The sequence below is a fragment of the Cupressus sempervirens genome, chromosome 8 (assembly GCF_028749045.1).
Source record: "Cupressus sempervirens isolate cs-2001-9-10 chromosome 8, ASM2874904v1, whole genome shotgun sequence".
NCBI classification, from domain to species: Eukaryota; Viridiplantae; Streptophyta; class Pinopsida; order Cupressales; family Cupressaceae; genus Cupressus; species Cupressus sempervirens.
This window is the reverse complement of record NC_143125.1, coordinates 443,280,136-443,300,438: the sequence shown is the minus strand read 5'-3', so window position 1 is coordinate 443,300,438 and position 20,303 is coordinate 443,280,136. Positions and strand designations below refer to the sequence as shown.

Here is a 20,303-nt window from a genome sequence, read left to right as displayed (position 1 = left end):
ATTCCAAAGTGGGAACAAGCCATGACATCTGAACACAAGAGCCTGTTGAAAAATAACAACTGGGTCGTTTCTGATCTACTAGGGAAGAAACCCATTGGCTGCAAATGGGTTTACAAAATCAAATACAAATCTGATGGTACTTTGGACAAGTACAAAGCTCATTTAGTTGCAAAGGGCTTTTCTCAGCGTCAAGGAATTGATTATGAGGAGACCCTCGCTCCTACTACAAAGATGAGCACCATCAAATTAGTCCTAGCCATGGCAACACAGTTTGGCTGGAAGGTCCATCAGATGGACGTCAAGAGTTCTTTCTTGAATGATGATCTCCACGAAGAGGTCTACATGACCCAACCTCCTGGTTTCAAGGTTGTTGGTGAAGACCATCAGGTTCTCAAATTGGTGAAAGCTCTCTATGGCTTGAAGCAGGCCCCTAGGGCATGGTACATAAAAATTGATAAGTACCTCACCGATCAAGGTTTCAAGAGGAGTTCTTCAAACTTAAATTTGTACATCAAGACTACTGACAGTGGCATCATCCTTCTGGTTATTAATGTGGATGATTTAATCATCACTAGCAATTCAACATCTTTGATTCAAGGAATCAAACAGAATCTATGCCAATCTTTTGATATGACTGACTTTAAGCTCATGTATTATTTCCTAGGTGTTGAGGTTTGGCAACAGTCTTCTGGAATATTCATCTCTCAGGCCAAAAATGTCAGGGCTCTATTAGACAAATTCTATATGCAAAATTGCAAGCCTACATCTACACCCATGGAAAAAAGTCTCCAATTATCAGCCGAGTCTGATTCTCCTCTTGTTGATGATATTACATATAGGCAACTAGTAGGCAGCCTCATCTACCTCTCTGCTACTGGGCCTAACATCAGCTTTGCAATCAACTACATTTCGCGCTTTATGACAGCTCCCAAGGTTGATCATTGGATGGCAGCAAAGTGTGTGCTTCGTTATGTGAAGGGCACTTCAGTTTATGGACTTCTTTACTCTCGAAGTTTTAATCCTAGACTCAGTGGGTTCACAGATTCAGATTGGGCAGGCTCTGTTGACAATTAAAAAAGTCAACTTCTGCATATGTGTTCAGTTTGGGATCCAGTGTCGTCACATGGACCAGTACGAAGTAAGCAGTTTCTTTCTCCTCTACAAAGGCTGAATACAGAGGGACCATTAAGGCAGGATGTGAAGCTGTTTGGCTTCATCGGATGCTTGGGAATATGCAAATGTCACCTATAGGATTGACTACTTTGTTTGTTGATAACAAAGGTGTTATCAAGTTAGTACGAAATCCAATCTTCCATGAACGAACTAAAAATGTGGATGTTCATTGTCACTACATACGATAGTTAGTTGAAGACGAGACAATAGACTTGCAGTATGTTCCTACCACAAATCAGACTGCAAACATTCTCACCAAGCCTCTTGGTCCTGATAAGTTTGTCAAATTCAAAGGACAGCTTGGTGTTGTGGATAGATTAACCATTAAGGGAGGGTAATACGATAATAAATAAACATCTATTATTAGTTAATGGTAATCTATTTGTAATCTATTGTAAATATTAAAATATTCTAATATTTAGTTAGCTGTAGATAATTGTTATTTTTCTCTTATAGCTAGAATAGAAAGTTTCTATTCTTTACGATCGTTTCCCAAGGAAACAACGAACCATTCTTTTGTATATATTAACCTCTCAGTCTCTGTTAATAACAAGCAAGAATTTTACCAATTACTTCGTAATATCCCCATGGAGCATAGTTCATAATCAATTTTGAAAACATTCCCTTAAAATTGTTTTTATCTAATTTTGAATTGGCCTAACTTTAAAGTTTTTTATTTATTCTTATTGGTAATTCATGTTGCTGTATCAATAATATAATAAAAGATACATCTTCCTATATCAGCTAAACACAGATAGAAACTAATAAACTTCAAAGCAGACCACTCCTAAGGGTAACCCCAAGCTACCCAAAATCGTAAAATTGCCCATTAGCAAGCAAAATTGCAACACCCACCAATTTGGGACTTAAGAGCTCATTCTCTTACATTCAATAGATCATTATTGTGGGATAAAAAATATATTACCAAATATTTGCTCTCACAAAAAGGAATAAAAAAGAATAAACGGGGACTTAAGAGCTCATTCTCTTACATTGAATTGATCATTTTTGTGCTTTGATACCTGGTGAATTTTATTAGTTTCTCCAGCAAAGGTTTCAAGGAGCCATTGCGAGTTTGGAAGCCATTGTTACTCAACTTTGAGGTGCTGAAAGATTGCACTAAGATTGACAGTTGTGCTTGTCATTGTTCTACATCAGCCTTCCAAAGGTTCGTGCATTTACAAGGATCTTATCTGATAATCCAGGGATCAATTTAAAGACATTTGGTTGTAGATTGAAAGAGTTTTTTGAGGCTGAGAGTGCATCCCCGAGAGTGTGTAAACTTAAGTATGCCTACATCCATCACTGAGTCAGACGCAATTGGTTCTTTGGAAATGAGTAATACAGCTGAGAGCAGTACAAAGCCGCATGTTGTATAAGGTTCTCTGGAGATCAATACAGGTCAGATAATGTTGATTTGATTATGGATAGTTCTCAAGTGGGTAGTGATGGACTTCCCCGAGAGTTGTGTGTTGGTACATGGCTCTTCTCTATGACCTTCACAGGAGGAGCTATCATCTGGTTGGGAGTATGGCTCTCAGGTAGATTTGTTTCCTTCTCCTAGAAACAAGTTCATTGCTCCATCTCAAGCAGATGACAGTGATTGAGAACTTGTCGCATTCCAAAGCAAGGATGGTCGGTTGCAGGTTTTAGAGGATAAGGTTGACTCCATCTTATTACATTTCTATTGCGCTCATACATATGCGAAGTATTTACTTTTGAGTCGGGAGTTACAGAAGGGACCATTCAGAGTCTCTAGAAATACTCTCATGTGGGATCAGGAGTTATCACACATTTCACAGGAGCTATTGTAGATACTCTGGCTACAATGCTTCCTCACAAGGATTTTGTGGTGGGATTGCAAAGCAAGTTGTTAGAGATCATTCTGCACCAGCAATTGTGGATCAGAGATTGGAGCCATCTCATGATTCCACTTTAGTTAGTGATGACCTATTGACAGAGATTCGAGTGTTTTATCACGAATTTACAATTGCGAATGCTCATCATTTCTCCCTTGATTCACACCCAAAGGACTTATTGATTAGTCAGTAAGGATCGGCTCCAAGTTTATACCCATTTGTTTTGGGATGAGTTAGCACCATCTTTTGTAGATTGGGTCAGCAGCTGCACGTTAGATTAATTGCAGTGTCAACACATCCAAGACACTTCAACAAAGGTTGGAGATGGTGGTTGGGCTACAAACACTTCTGGTTATTACCATCTCCGCAGTGCAGCTGGATGTAAGTATCGGTTAGATTGAGACTCAAGTGATGACAGAGTTGGTACTATAGTTTGGTTGAGTTCAGATGGGTTAGTCATTCCTTCACCATCTACAATCAGTGTTGAGATGGTACAATTACTTATGTCAGATATTTGGGTATTGATGTTACAGGAGTTAGTTGTGTATAGCTGCGACATTACATAGTTTTACCATTGGAATCCAGGTGGACTGTGATGTTCACTTTTTGCCTCGAGATTGCTTGGGGACTGATGGAACCCAGAAATTTTGGGCATTCTCTTGAGATTCATTCCGCAGGGTTGGCTGATGGAAAGAGTATCCTCAGTTCTGCAAGGGCAAAACATATATGTTGGCTTAATGCAGATTTTGATATGACTGAATGCATCGGATGCAGCACTGATTAATATATATGGAAGTGTTCTGTTCCTAAGTTCTGTCAATAATGCGGAATTTATTTCATTGCTACAGTCCAGTTGGGACCTAACAGATGGAAGTACAGGATCTTTTCCAACAGAATATATTCGCATTTCTGAATTGTCCAAAGTATTGCTGTTACTCAACCTTTGTTGGGTTAGGGATTTCAGAGAATTCTATGCTTTCAGTAGGGTGGAATGAATATATGCTTTAAGTAAAACCAATGGAACTTTTGCAAATAAGAATTTCTGTGTACAACGTTTTACCTAAATAACATGTCTTGGAGATGATTAAAAGTGCAGAAGAATTCAAAGTCATGATTAGTTTTTCATAAAGATAAGATTTCTGGAAAGGCTGGCTGTCTGCATTGATGGTTGCCATGTCATTCAGATCACAAGTAAATATTAGGCACTTTGAGAAAGCCATATTATCTACTGTCAAGTGTGCTTAAAAGAGTATGTCCCGAGAATGGTTAGATTTCTACCTTGGCTTGCTTGGAACTCAGCGACTGGTTTTATTTTTTTGAATCCGCATGGGCAATCTTTGTGATCAATATTCTTATCCTTTATTCTGACTGGACATGTGACTGGCTCATGTTGATACCTTTTGGGTCCAGTGGGTCAATTAATATTTGCGGGGTGTTTGCAAAACTGCAACAGATTCCAGTATAGATAATTGTTATTCTTACATTGACTGTGGCGATAAAAAAGATATAGGATTGTTCAATGAATATACTTCATGGATAGTATGGAGAACCAATTTGAATGCAACAGACTGTCTTCTGGAAGCTAGTAAATCAGAAACTTTACGGCAGGAATGGATATGAATAGTCCATAGAATCGAATTCATTATTCTCAGCTTTACGTCTGCAGCAGACCATAGGGACACACCTGAAATTTTCATATGCCCAATTGAAGGTTTTACACAAGAAATTCGAATCATTTGGTTTTGTTTATCAACATCTAACTTTTCTTTTCTTTTTGTGCAGGCACTGAAGCATGAATATCATCAACAGCGCTATGAACAGATACTCACGATGGAGGGTAATTTGGGAACGTTCCTAATGCATATAAAAAATTATCACATATTACGGTGTAAAAGCCAGGGTCTCCTGGCACCACCCGGCGTGAATATGAAGCACTCTAGATAACAAAGAATGAAGGGTTTTCACGCTAGAAATTTGATGATATTCATCGAATTCGCACACAGCACCGTTTACCTTCACTGGTCATGATTAATAGCTGAACAAGGAGTGATATTCCCATTTCAAACTTGGAGATTACGTGTGGGAGAAGAGCAGGAGTACCTACACTGAGCTTGATCAAGCATAGACAAGGTGGGCACAGGCTAACAAATTCAAGATCCGAATCAGGGCATCTCATATATTTGAGAATTTGCTCTCAATAAGAACGTGATTGAAAAGTCTATCGGATGGAGAAAGGCGTGTGCGAAACAACCTGGGAATAATCTTACCAAATTTTTATCATTTTCAAACGTTAATCAAATTCGGTATAGGTTAATGTTCGGAAGACATTAACTTTTCATTTGTTTTAGCAAAACATACGAATTAGTTCATAGTTTGGAAATGGTGTGACGTTTCGGAAAGATCTCATATCTTTTCACGTCTATAAATATGAGATGTAAAAGCCAAACCAAGGGGGAGGCGATATTCATATTCATTTTTATTTTTAAAATTTTTTATCTATCCTATGCATGATGATATGTTATATTATTTATTTGGTGGAGAAATGAGCAATTGAACAAAGCTTCTGGGTTTTGGATTATCGAGCAAATTTATATGCGAGTCCAGGATTGAAATTTGTAGTAGATTGATCATCCGTGAGGAGTGTCTTTACGTATAATTTTTATTTCTGGCATAGTCTGTAAGAAGTATTTATTTAATTTATTTGCATTAGAGTTTTAATTTTTTATTAAGTTGTGTCCTTTATAAACGTTTTTATTATTTTCTATAAATATTTTAATATTTGGATAAGTGGACTAGATGGTTATTGCATTTTAAACTAGATAAACTTAAATATTGTGAAATAATTTATTGTTTCCATATTTATGTCTAATTTGTCTCCACAAGAGTTAAAGTGCATTTTAGACTAATTTAAAATTGTGTTTATATAATTGATTTGTCGCATCTGAATTATTAAAATTATTTATAGTTAAAATATATTAAACTTTATAAAGTTGTACGTTTTCAACTAATAATATTGACTCTATTGCCCATTTAATTAAGCACTGGTTTTTTATTCTTAATTCATAATCCATATGCTGGCAAATGTTTCATTTCTTGCCTTTAAGGAAATAATATATTCACCTGTTGCATTAATCTATATTTATTCTTTATTCAAACATTATTTCAATCATTTACTTTTGTTCTTAGTTCATAATTTGCAATCTTGAAACTTTCCATAGTTCTTGCCGTTTTGAAAAGCTTTCATCGCATTCGCTTTTTAATTGATCTGTTTTAGGTGTCTTGGATCTAAGCATTTTGTCCAAAATCACGTACACCCGCCTCGGTTTTGCAGAGCCGAAAGTGCAGGGAACTCGAACCATGTTGTTCAATTCCGTCAAGTTGGCCTTAACCAATTGGATATCCCAGCATCGAGTGGGCAAGGCTCGTAGGATTCCAATCTGCGGTTTTGGAAAACAACAGGAACAAGCAATCTTTGGGCAGGGAGAACAATAATATCTCCTTTTCTAAGTGATTCTGAGATGACAAGATTGGTCCATCACTGCGAACCTCGTGAGCTAGGCATTTGGATATAGGGCACATTGGTTCATTGTTACCTGCTATTTTGGGACATCTCCAAAGTGCAGAGCGGTTATTGGCCAAGTCTAGGCACATCAACTTTTGGTTCAGTCTAAGGGACTTATTGTTTATAGTAAGTCATTTACCCTGGCAGTTACCATATTTGGCAATGGCTACTAGAGGCGGTCATGGTACAGTGCAAAGTGTCATTAGTTGCAATTTCCTGCTACCTTTATTTGGAGTGTTTCTTAGGTATTACTATTTATAGTAAGTCAGTTAAGAGGGTTGTCAGATTTAGCAGGGCACCTAATGACCAGACAAAGCCCCATTTGCAGTGGCAATTGTTGGTTGACTTAGGAATTATTAAAGAGTATAATTAATAATATTAAATAACTAATAATAAAGTCACTTTAATTGTAGTTTAAAAGGACAATGGGGCCATGACCCATCAATTTGTATATTTAAGTGACTTTATTTTATTTTAATGTTTAAATTATGCAAAAGCGCAGAAAAGCTATATAATTTTAAATGAAACAAAAGAAATATTTGGGAATATATCTTTTATCCCTCATTGGTATAGAATGTGAGGTCTTCCAAGAAAGAATAAAATGGTACTTAAGAGCTCATTCTCATAAATTGAAATGAACATTTTTTTGTTTTGATACTTGGTAAATTTTATGAGTTTCTCCAGCAAGGGTCTCAATGAGCCATTGCAAGTTTGGAAGCCATTGTTTCTCAGCTTTGAGCTGCTGAAAGATTGCACTGACATTGTTGGTTGTGCTTGCCATTGTTCTACATCAGCCTTTCAAAGGTTTGTGCATTTACAAGGGTCTTATCTGATCATTCAGGGATCACTTTGAAGACATTTAATTGCAGATCGAAAGAGTTTTGTGCGCAGTCATTTCCAGATTTTATATCTTTCTTCCTTTAGCTGGCACATGCCCAATATATGCAAGATTTATCATCATTTTGAAAGCATATATCAGTGGTGTTTGGGGATTTATTGTGCAAGTTATCCATTGAATACACAGGGTGATTAGATTATTGTTGTTAGCTGCAAGTTGAAAGATTATATCAGATATTCATAGCCACATCCCAGTTATCAATGAACCCACATATTCATTGTGGGAAGAATCAACTTCTTTGGAAGACTGTATGGTGCTTATTTCAGAGGTATTTGACATCTTTTATCATTGTTCACTAATTCTGGGCAGATATTATTCATTTTCTGATCTGAATGAACATTCGGTAATCTAGAAAAAGCTACAGCAGTCACCATTTGTGCCTAAATCTACAAATAAATGGTGTATTCTTCATTCTGGGTATTAATCTTTGAAAAGTATTGTTGTACTTGTCATACGGATGTGTATTTTGAACTGCTGGATACAAAATAAAAAATTACACTTCATTAAATCCGTAACAGCAGTGACATAATTGTCATTAATTAGTTATATTTTATTGTGCTTGCAATGACATAACTGTCATTAATTGATTATATTTTATTGTTACAATCTTCTTCATTTGTATAACTTTCACATTGCAGAAACTTCACATTTCAACCCAAAATCAATCAAAATCAAAGCACACATTCAAACTGAAATTCATATCAGCAACTCAAAACATTTCAAAGTCCATCTTTCACTGTTTAGGAGTGCCAATTTGAGTTATGAGTCATTTGGGTTTGCTACAGTGGCTTGGCTGATAAGTGTTTGACAAAATGTCAAACCACTAGAACTGAAGTTAGAACTCGTTGGGGCTTCTTGCATCTTTGGACCAAATTTGCTTAAAACTCAGCAAAATTCCGTCCATATTCCTCTACTGGAAACCAAATTCGCCCAAAATTATTCTAAATTCTGCCAGGGTTCCTCTGCAAGAATTTGCTGCAAATTTTGGTCTCCACAGCAGACTTTCGACCGAATCTGACAAGGAACGGACTTTCGACCGAATCTGACGAGGAACGGACTTTTGAGCGGATTGAAACAAGAATTCCCAAGTCCAGGAGGGAATCTGGTAACTTGGAAAAATTTCTTAATTTGACATCCTATCACTCTTAATGGATTTATTGAAATAAAATGGCAAATCAGGCAACATATCCTGACACAAGTTCAATTGAACATTGGATGGGCCTTAAATTAGGAAATTCTTTAGGCTCCTTGAAAAAATTTGAATAATCGTTCTCAAGAGAATTGGTTACTGACGGTGGAAATTGTGGGCAATGTCTATCTTAGCTTGCCAAATAATCCAAGGTAAATATTTATGCAAACTGGCATTTTTCTATAAATTGCAGACTAAAGATAACCTTGCAATCATACATATCACAGAACAACCATCCAATGGAGTGGCATTGTAGATAAATAAGTGCTAGAATGGCCCAGTGGCAAATGTTACGAAACACTTGTGGGCAACAGCTCTCAATTATCCCTTCTTAATATATCCTAACTGATATGAGCATGAACGCATTGTTGTTGACAAAATAGATTGACCACATTTTTTTGTCAATCAGTTGTTTTGCCTGCCATTATCAAGAATCAATTACATCAGTTTGTCGTTGATTTAGTATTTATGTGTGAGTAAAACATCTTTATCATAAGGAATAAGTTGCTAGCCTTAAGAAATAACAAATTAAAATCTTAGGATTGGATACATTAAATTCAAAATCCTTGAGTTATTATTTTGCTCAGCTGGAAGGGTCTTGGTTTTCTTTGATTGGAGCACACCATTCTTCTCTACAATAATATGTGTTTATGATGAGCGTGATATGTTTCCATTCCTGGCTAAGGTTTGAGTTGTTGTCTTAGATAGAAGTAATCTGTTTTCAGAAAATACTGCTTCGATTTCAACTTTTGAGCACATTGGTAAGCATGATTTTACATAGGGCTGCTAAAGAGCTTTATCTCATCTTTGAAACAATACATTTTACTTGCAGCAATGGCATTTTTGCCACTGCAATCCCTCACATAATAATGAGCTTTCTTGCATGATAGTATGTCCTCACTATCTCAACCAGCTATACTCAGAGGAAAGTTTCTGCTTTAGAAGAATCAAAATTGTTATATTGTAAACCAACCTACCAGTCTTCTCAAACTCATTATTAATCTGTTGGATGACTTCATTTGCCTTATTGCAAAGCTCCTCAAGAACCTACCACACATCTCCATGCATTTCCAAAAACTAAATGGTCACAAGTCATTAGAAACACTGTCAATAAGCACACGAGTTTCATTTCTATTTTGAGTCCAATGCATTCTCCTTATTATCTCAGCTACCGTATTCGCTCCTTAACAAGAAAATTTGAAATTCAATTTGCAGTAAAAACGAAGTCGGTCCCGATTCAACCCAAATTGACCAAAAGTCTGCTAAATTCCCTATGCATTCTTCAGTTCGTACCCTAGACAAATGTTAGCGAATTTCAAGCGAATTTGGGAGTCGACAAAAGAGCCCGGATGGAATGACATCGAATTTGTACCAAATCTGGGCATACGACAAAAAACATTTGACTTTTTAATGGTTTGGAAAGGTGTTTGTTACTTTATTATGATCGTTTTTATCTCATATTCGCACCCAACCCTAAAGCAACACCCTCACACTTCTCATTACACCCATATTTGCACTTCTTATTAAACCTGCAGTCTTACTTCCACATTCGACGGTGGTTTGTTTTTGCATTTCAGCTCGTGGTTGACGGTTGTTTTTTCGTTTGTTTTTGCAAGCCGCAAAAGTCTGAAATGTGGTTTGATGTAGAAGACTCACCTTCAACTATGTGCATTTGTTCTGGAACCAAAACTTTGACTCCAAAGGCAGCGATTGCAGAGGCAACCTTTACACCTAAGTCCTAAGGCAACAATTACACATGAGGTTGAGGTAGCAGTTTGTATTTGATAGCTTCATAGCAGATAACAGAGGCAGCAATTTCTTCTCCAACTCTAGAGATAAAAAAAGAGGTAGGGAAAAATTGCATGCAACTTGTTTTCTATGCATCAAAGTTTAATAGTAGATACCATTCTTAGATTCTAATTTCTTTAAGTTTTAATCAATTTGAGATCAAACCGGTAATCGAGTTAGATTTGAATTGTTCTAACTTCTTACAAATTGTTCTTAGTTTTTTAATTTTCATTTTAAACTTATTGATATATGCTAAGTATCCATTACAATTTGACAGTTGGAGTACATAAATGAACTTTTTTCATATTTAATTTTTTGTTTTGTTTATTGTGTAATTTTTTTGTAGATTCTATCATGGCTGCAAGTGCTTTTGTTGCCAATAATCCCCACTTCAAAATCGATAGATGTTCCCCACTTTGGAAACATGTGCAAATGATTCGACCAATGCCGAGTGGAGGAGGTTATGTATGGATTTGTAGCCATTGCAAGAAGGAATTTAGTAGCTCTTATTGTAGAGTATAAGCACATTTGTACTTTATTCCACAAAAAAGCATCATATTTTACATCGGGAAGCCAAGAGTGAACGGAGTGCTACCTAAAACCTTTCTTTGAAACCACATCATAAACAAATATATTCAAGAACAGAAGCAATCAGAGGAAGTTGTTGGGAGGGCAAATTCTTCACATCTATTGGAAAGTGGTAGGCCTCTAAAGAAAGGAAAAACATCATCTATGTCTTCAACTACCACTCCTAGTGAACCACTTGCAGAGGGCCATCCATTCTTGTGTCCTCCTCAACAACAAATTGTAAGTAAAAGAGTAGTTGGACCCTTAGAATCATCATTCAAAAATGAAGCTAGAGAAATTGCTGATCAAGCCATAGCCAGATGCATTTATGCAAATGGATTGTCATTTAATGTTGTTCGCTCACCGTATTGGCAATACATGGTGAGGGCAATTAATGCGGCTCCAAATAGGTTCAAGGGCCTTGGGTATGAGAAGGTACGCACCACTTTATTGGATGACGAGGTAGCCCTTGTAGAGAATGCCATGTTGCCCATCAAGGATGCATGGGTTGAAACAGGTGTGAGGATAGTATCAGATGGATGGAAAGATGCAAGGAACCGTCCTTCGGTGAATGTTCTTGCAATGTCTACAAGAGGTGCAATGTTTCTAAAAGTTGTTTCTAGAACAGAGTTTTGGATCAGCTGATTAAAGATTTCCGGAAAAGGTTGGATGGCTTGGATAACAGAATGGTTAATATGGAGAAGATGGTTAAGAAACTGGCTGATCAGAATTGTTCTATTCTAAAGACTGTGGCAGACAACATTAATACTCTTTCGAACAAATTCGAACAAGGGAAAGGTCAAGGCTCCAAGGAACTAAAAGATGACCAAGGACCTAGCAAGTGCACCAGGGCCAACTCAAAAAAGATAGAGGTTGTCGAAGCCAAAGAAATGGATGATATGAAGGCCTCCACAGAAAACATGAACATCCTTGCAAACCAGGCAACAAATTTACTGAAGACCCTATAGCCGGTTTTGTGTTGTCTTTTTGCTTTCTTTTTGCTATCTTTTCCTGCTGGTTGTTTTTTGGTTACTTGTTTTAGCTAGTTCTGCTCTTAGGTGTTGATGCATAGTTCTTCTGGGTTTTTCAGCTTTTGTTTTCTTGTTTCAATGTAAAAGCTTTTAGGTCCTTTTAAACCTATTTTTACTTAATCAAAACCCTAAAAGGCCTTCTATTTTTTGAGTATGACAAAAAGAGAGGAAAAGTGAAAGATAGACATGAGCTAAAGCTCGAGCAGGTAGACTTGTTTTTATCATTTTGTTTACAGATAGACATACATTTCAAGGATCTTCAGCTTACATACATTTACGATCTAACAACATTTACAATTCTATATATCTATGTCATATGATCCTGAGTTTTCTATTTACTTCAGCTACAAATTATAATTTACATTTTACGTATGTGATGGATTTATTATTTATGTCCTTTGTTTATGTAAGTTAGCTTCTATTTGATGATGTTATAGTTTTTTTCATGGTTACCAGGAGACCCGTCTCCCCCCTAAAAGTCGCGTCTTGGTCTTGGAGACTTTTCGCGACTCCGGAGACCTCAGAAAAGGTTGGAGACTTCATGACGAAGTCTCCTGAAGTCTCCCCGTCTCCTAATCCAAAAAGTGAAGTCTCCCCGAAGTCTCTTGGTAAAATATAAATGTAAAATATAATATTAAATAATTTTATATATTTTAGCCCTCATTTTAATGTTTTTAATACAAAAATTGAGACCACCGACAATTTAAATGATTAAATCATTTAAAATATTTTATTTAATAAATTAATAACTTTATAAACATTAGAAACACTTTTAAAAAATTATTTTTATTCAACAATTTAAATGATTAAATCATTTAAAATATTTTTGGAGAGTGATGATTTTTTGGAGAGCATGATAGCTGAAGACCTTGAGATGGATGATCACAACCTTGTGGAGTAGATGATAGTACCATCGACATACTAATACTAGATATATTTATGTTTTTTGTTTATTGTACAAAGTGTTCATTTTTGTTTGCATATCGGCAATTCAGCATCAAACTATACTTTTTTGAATTTAAAATTTGAATATGTGATGATAATCTCAGCGATTATCAATCTGATATGATGGTGATCATACGCAATATTCGAAAAACAAATGTGTCTATGAGATACAATATTGTGATCATGTGAGTTTTGAAATCTTTAACTCTATGAGTCTATTTTAATTTTTAATGTGACATTACTATTATTATTTACTTTAGTCTTACAGTATTACTATTTTCAAATTTTGTATTTAATTTTAGTGTTAGACTCTTTAAACTATTATAAAAAAAATGAAAATTGCCGTCTCCAAGTACCCCCGTCTCCTATTTGAAAAATTGTCGTACCGATACTAGTACCAGTGCCAGAGACCTCCCCGTCTCCCGGTGACCTTGGTTTTTTTAAGTTATATTCAATAAAAGGTGCATGAAATAAGTTTTTAATCGTTATAATCTCTAATTTTCAAGGGTTTTTTCACTTTGTCGATTTCTAGCCGATTCGTAGCTGATTCTGATCCAATTCACAAGTTGAGTCGGCCTTGCCAATTCCGAGTTTTGAATCTTTGCTCAATACTAACACTCCAGAAGCATTTTCATCATACAAGATAGGACTCAATCCACTATTACTCTACCTTCACTTTTACATCATGATAATGAAAATGCATAATACAAGAATAAGATGTCATATTCAGTACTCAAGTAGTCACTCTATATAAAAGGTGTCGTTTTACATCATGTATTCATGAAAATTACTCTTGTTGAATATGCTAATACTAGATAATCCTGAGAGTTTACACTCATAGTTAAAATCTAAGTTACCGATTCTGGTTCTGGTTCTGATGTTGGTGCAGGGATCTGATGCGCGGATGCGTGATTTTTTTTTTACAGATGTTGGATGCGTTTGGATGCATTTATATTTATTTATTTATTTATTTATTTATTTTTATTTTAAAAAATATATATATTTACTATAATTCTGTGTGATTAAAACATTATTTCTAGAAATCAGCCGCACTTGCAATGCTTATTCAGGTAACTATCTCAGTTATCATACTCTAGATTGTTTTTTAAACTTGCTCACTGGTATTCTGAAAAGTAAGGAACAATATTGTTCCTTCTCCAATAACTGTAGTTCCAATCTTAAACTTGCTCGCCGGTATAACTATCTCAGCAATCACACCCAGTAAATATTATGAAAGGAACGACTTGTATTCTGAAATGAGGGAAGCGCATTTGGATCAAGAGAGCATCGGTGCAAATCCCAGGCGCATCTGAGGGCACCAGCACCAGCATCCAGGGCAAACCTGAGCGCACCAGTAACTTAGGTTAAATGGGGAAAGTGTTAACACTGACTTGTGCTAACTCCGTAGTAACTTTTACTCATGCAGTTGAAATAGGAAGTCAACATTTGCTAATGGACCTCTCCAATATAAGCCATATAAACAACTTAAATATGAACTTGAATCACTAGAGCTGTTGACTTAGAAATTACAACTAGTTCATGGACTTAGGCAAGACATAACTGTAGCCATAGCTATTTACTCTCAAGACTTGATTAACTATGCCATTAATGAGGTTTTCCAAGATAATAGTTTCAAATAAATTCATTGATGAATAATTTATTACCATTCTAGTAGAAGAATGTCATTCATTTCTTGATTTTGTGTATTTCACAGCTGGAAGCTGATTTATGCTCACAATGTACTCATTTTCAGATAATAGGTCAGCTATGACAGCATCTCAAAAAATTTAATAACCTGTCCTTCTAGATGATACATCCATAAAAACATGATATATTGTATTCCAAACCCAGCATATTTTTAATCTTTACTTACAGGGCATGCTCCATGAATCTGGGAACACATCATTTTAATTTGTTTGGCCACTCTTAAAAGGAAAAGAGTGAACTCTCCAAGTAATGCACAGACCAAAAGCAATATGAAGTTAGCTTATTGCTAGTAAAACTTTTTCTAATAAAGCATACCTTCCGAGAAAATTTCCCAGTTCCAAAGCTCTTCCTTTGAGCTTGAACCAAGGCAAGAAGAAGCCTGTACGTTTCAATGGCATTCATAGGGGATGACTGAGCAATCTGCAACTTTGCCTTGGTTCTCAACAGCACTCCTTGCTCCCATTTTCCTGTTTCATCTAAAGCGGCATCAATAATAATTTCTGCTTCAGAATAACGTTTTTGAGCTGATAATATTAATGCCAGCAGCCTCCAGCCCTTCAAAAATGAGCCAGCAGTAATATCCAAGAACTCTTTTACATAGCTTAGAGCTAGATTAAGATTACGATTTTGAGCATGCTCAAGTGCCAATTCAAAAATCAAGTCTGAGCTTTGCCTTTCCCAAGAGTTAGCTTCCTCTAAAGATTTCAATGCCTCATGCCGGAGATGGGTTCTTTCCAAATCTGTAGAAGAAATTTTGGCTTGCTTTTCCAAGGCAAGGCCCAATAAGCGATAAGCTACACCCTTCAGATGTTCAAACTCTCCTTTGGCATTCTCTAAAGCTCTTCTTGCATATTCTATCCCTTCAGAAGCAAGATGAAAATCCTCAGAACAAATCCTGGCTGCCAGTAATAAAGCCGATAAATCATTTGGCCTTTCCAATTTGTTCAAAGACTTTCTCAAGAGATTGAGAGCAACCTTATTTTGTCTTGCACCACTGTAACAAAGAGCCAGATCATTCCAGCGAGTAGACCTCACATATGTTCCAGGCATAACCTCCTCAATTTGTTTTGCTAAGACAAAGGTTTGCCCACAAAGAGAGAGTGCAAAACAAAGGTGATCCATAACTGCAGGATCCCAAGGTATCTTGTGCAGGCAACATTTTCTTAGCAGAATCATAAGAATCAGAATAGCTTCCTCTGTATTGTTCCTTGGAACAAATGAGCCATCAATCTGAGCAGCTAAACTAGGGGCACATGCTTCAACCCCTCCATAAAGAAGTAGAACAGCAAATTCTTTTTGTATCCTTGCACAACAATCAGCATCAAGATTCCAATGGCTAAGAAGGGCCCTTCTATATGCAGTCATTGCTTCTTGTTGTAGACCTGCTTGCTTCCACAATTCTGGTAGCAGCTCAACAGCCTTTCCAACAGTCTCATGCAATTTGTGGTCCCAAGAGAAATCAGCCATGCCCTGGGGAAACACTGTTTCCACAGTATCCAAAACACTTTTGCATTCTTGGGCAGCATCTGCCGATCAAATAACAAAAAGATACTATTGGTAAACAAAAATATTCACATATAGTAAACCAATAACTAAGGAACAAACTGTATTTTACTACAAAATTGGAACTGAGAAAGAAGGTTAGGAATTTTCTTTGAAAAGCTCAGCAAATATTTTTGTAGTACCAAAAAATCAAAAAAGGATTTTGACAAATAGATACAGAATTTAGAAAACCAATATTCCTACTCAAATAGTTCCAGAAGTGATACATGCAATAGTATAATTAATCCATAGCATTCGTCAAGATAATAGAATGAAGCATCGACTTCCAACCTGAACTCTGTTATCTCAGTACACATTGCAGTAGATTGTTACATTTGCATAGTTAATGCCCAAGCAAAGAGGTGAGGAAACACAATGTGTCAATTTAGAAGCCTGATGTCAAAACTGAAATGTAATCAACTATTGTCTTCATCAAATATATACTTTGATTTGGTAAAACTTACAACCGATAGTTGAAATGTAATCAACTATCAGTGGAAAGTCCTGCTGAAACTGTCGATATGGTAACAGGAAGTCTCTTCATCCAGATGGTCGCCATCCAACCAAAAGCATTTTGGTATAGCAAGCACAAAACTAACAACATACATAGTGTGGAACCTAAACTCTTAAGTATATTTAGAAGTTGCGCACAATTTTGCACATTTAACATATTCAGATACTTCACAAATGTGTTTTGCAAGATAAATATATAGAATTGAACATATGCATCTTTGCAATGCCTGGTCTATCACTCTTGCAATTAAAAAACTACACAATCAACCATGTGGGCAATTGAGCAAAAAAAGAAGTGATCATGGATCTTCAATTTATACATGCACAAATATCATATTACAAAGAGAAAACAACTGGTACTGATGAGGAAGACTGACAAGTACAGGTACACCACTTCTCAAAAACATGGGAGACAGATACTTGAAAATGGCATAAAATGTCTAAACAATCAAATATAAAATATTTAATTCGCAAAAATACTTACAACATGACAGTGCACCATGCACCATGCAACTTGGCAAAATACAAATTGCATAAAATTCAAAATTTAACATTAACAGTACACATATAGATGCCAATGAAAGATAAGATTGATCGGATTGAAACTTAAAATAAAGTCATATAATCTTTCAAACCGAGCAACACTCAATAGTATTCTATTTGTTAAAACTTAAAAAAAACATAAGCCACATCTCAACCATTCACATGAAACAAGTCTCTGACAGATTTTGAGCTGGCAATGTGTGGTCTCTTACAAAAAGAATCAGCATCTCAAGTCACCTACATCACATTTATAGAGGACATCTTATTTCTCTTTTGGGTGACTCTAAGTTGATGATTTTGGAATTCAAATGAGGCAATTTCCTTTCAACATTTTATTGGTCCCTAAAAAATATGATGGATATAGATGACACCTACGTCACATTCATAGAGGATGCACAAATCTTTAACTCTTAATTTCTCTTCTGGGTTATTCTAAGTTAATATTTTTTGAACTCAAATGAGGCACTTTCCTTCAACACTTTATTGGCACCTAATAAATGTGACTGATATAGATGTGGATACAGTGTATTTGGTGGAAAAGGCTTTAGTGAGGATGGGAGAAGATGTGGAGGATGAACAGGCAGATACAATGGATGATTTGGAAGAGTTTGCAGGGAGTAGTTGTCACAACCCATCTTTTGGCTTGATTAGATTATCAAGATAAAGTTGATTTTGACATTAATTAGTCACCTTATTTAAATGATGATATTACTATGTTTCCTCATCATGAGCATGCTTCAGCTATGGTTTTGTGAGCTAACACATTGACATAGGAATAAATGTGATTGAGTGCAAGAACATGTTGAAGGAAGGAAAATGTACCAGAAGAGGAGTCCAGCCTTTTAATACATATGGGTGTGATGGTAGCAATTGCACACACCACATAGTTCATGTAGAACTTTAATTAGAATGACATAATGAGTGTTTTCACAATGATTGATGATACTTTTATACAATTGTCATCGCACCATTTTAATTAGTATAGAAATGAAAATAAAAACTTTGTACTTTACTATATTTATGTATTCACACCTATATAATTTTGCTTGATCACATGTACAGGTCAATTTCTATGAAAATATAATTTCTATCTTTGATTTCAGTAGAATATTTATGATTCATACATGGACTTGGTATCGATGAAAAATATTCCTTCATCCTCTGAAATATACTTGTACTGTATACATACCATAGTTCCTAGACTTGGACTTGACTCGTGACTTAGCAACGACTTGCCAATGACTCTGAAAAGTGAAAAAACCCATGAAATTTAGAGATTTTCAAGGATTTAAAACTTGTTTCATGCACCCATTATTAAATGAAGCTTAAAGACACAATAACATCATCAAATAGAAGCCAATTTTATTCAAATACATAAATATACATTGATCACATAAGTACAAATGCAAATTAATACATCGATGACAATTAATATACTAACAGAGAACCAATATTATCAAACACAACATAGGCATTTGAAGCAACTACATCACCCCCCCGAAAAAAAAAATTGTCTTCTAAACAACAATTATACATCAAGTAATATCCAAGAAGACTAATGATGAGTGTAGATAATGACTCATATTGCGCAAACTTTGTCATGTCCCCTTTTTAGCTCTGTCTAGCAGTGACATGAGAGTTAGCCTATTATGGAGTCTCGTAGGTTGGCAGTGGTGATCAGGGACTCAGTTAGGGTTTTCAGCATCCGGATTTGGTATTATAGGCAGTAGTGGATCAGTTGAGAGTAGTTCCTTGATTTAAGGAGGCAATTCCTTGATTGTAGGAGGAGATTCCTACCTTTTGTTGTGAAGTTTTCACACCATCGCCCCAAAATTTTTGGGGGCCCCCTTTTTTCTAATTGCCTTGGCAAATTTTTGGATTGTCCAACAATTTTGAGTTTTGAAAATTTTGAGCCTTGGACAACTTCAGGGCCAGTGGGGAGAAGGTTAGATTTATTTTCACCCAATTTCAACTTGATTTTCTAGAGCCACCAATTTTATTCTTGAGCCGAACAAATTTTAAAGAGCAACACTTGGTAGGATAAAATTGCAAATTTTGTACTTAGACATTTTTCTTTTGAAAATTTGGATATAATTGTGTAAATTTGGATAATTTTCAAAAATGAAAATTTTGTTAAATTTGGTCTTTTGGAAAATCTTGATTATTTTTGGTGAAAAAGATTAATTTTTGTGATGGTGAAATAAAATTGCAAAAATCGATTTTTGGCTTTAGAAGAAATTTTATTTTATTTTTGTCAAAAAATAAATAAATAAATTTATTGACATAGCAAAATCAATTTGGGTAAGAAATTGCAAAAAAATTGATTTTGATAGATTAAAATTGTCTTCAAAACTTTTTGCCTTTAATGAAATTGGTAATTTAATATTGAAAAATGGCTTTTGGTTAGCCAAAATCCTATTTTAATGACGTATTAATTACTAAATCCTCATTAAATGGAAATATTTAACATCTCCAAGGCACCATTTAATTTCTTTTTGCAATTTAGAACTAATTGGCAATTTTAAAAGTTAATTTTCATCATGGCAAAATAAATTTTGGTTAAGTATTTAATTGTGGGTCATAATTTTGCATTAATTATTTGTTTTTCTTTCTCCCAGGGTCCAAGAAGAAAGTTGGGTATAAGAGGACGCCTCTCTCCCATTTCTTCCTCACTTCTCACTTCTCCTTCTCAAGGCGTTGGTGATTTTGCAAGAGCAGATCTGCACTTTTCTTGCTTGGCGAATTTTGTGGAGGGCGAAATTTGTGGGAGCCAAAATTTGTGGAAAATAAAATTCTGATTTTTGCAAGAGGCTGCGATTTTTGCCCTAGGTTGGGTAATTTTATTTGGAGGTGAATTGCATGATAAATTTCTAATTTGCAAAGGGATTTGAACTTCTTAAAAGTCATATCCTAGGTTCCAAAAAGTAGCTACAAGTTTACTGGTTAAGGTGAATTTTCATCATCTAGAGTTGCAAGGAGTGCTTAA

The 20,303-nt window shown here is 35.6% G+C and overlaps 1 protein-coding gene across 5 annotated transcripts in view; it reads right to left on the bottom strand.

Moving 5' to 3' along the window:
- Positions 1–20,303, bottom strand: part of NPG1 (tetratricopeptide repeat (TPR)-containing protein) — a 117,290-nt gene that overhangs the window by 39,406 nt on the left and 57,581 nt on the right. For all 5 annotated transcript variants that reach the window (XM_089798024.1, XM_089798023.1, XM_089798025.1 and 2 more), the window contains exon 4: positions 15,035–16,245. In XM_089798024.1, coding sequence (XP_089654150.1) covers positions 15,035–16,245 — 1,211 coding nt within the window. The remainder of the gene's footprint in view (positions 1–15,034; positions 16,246–20,303) is intronic.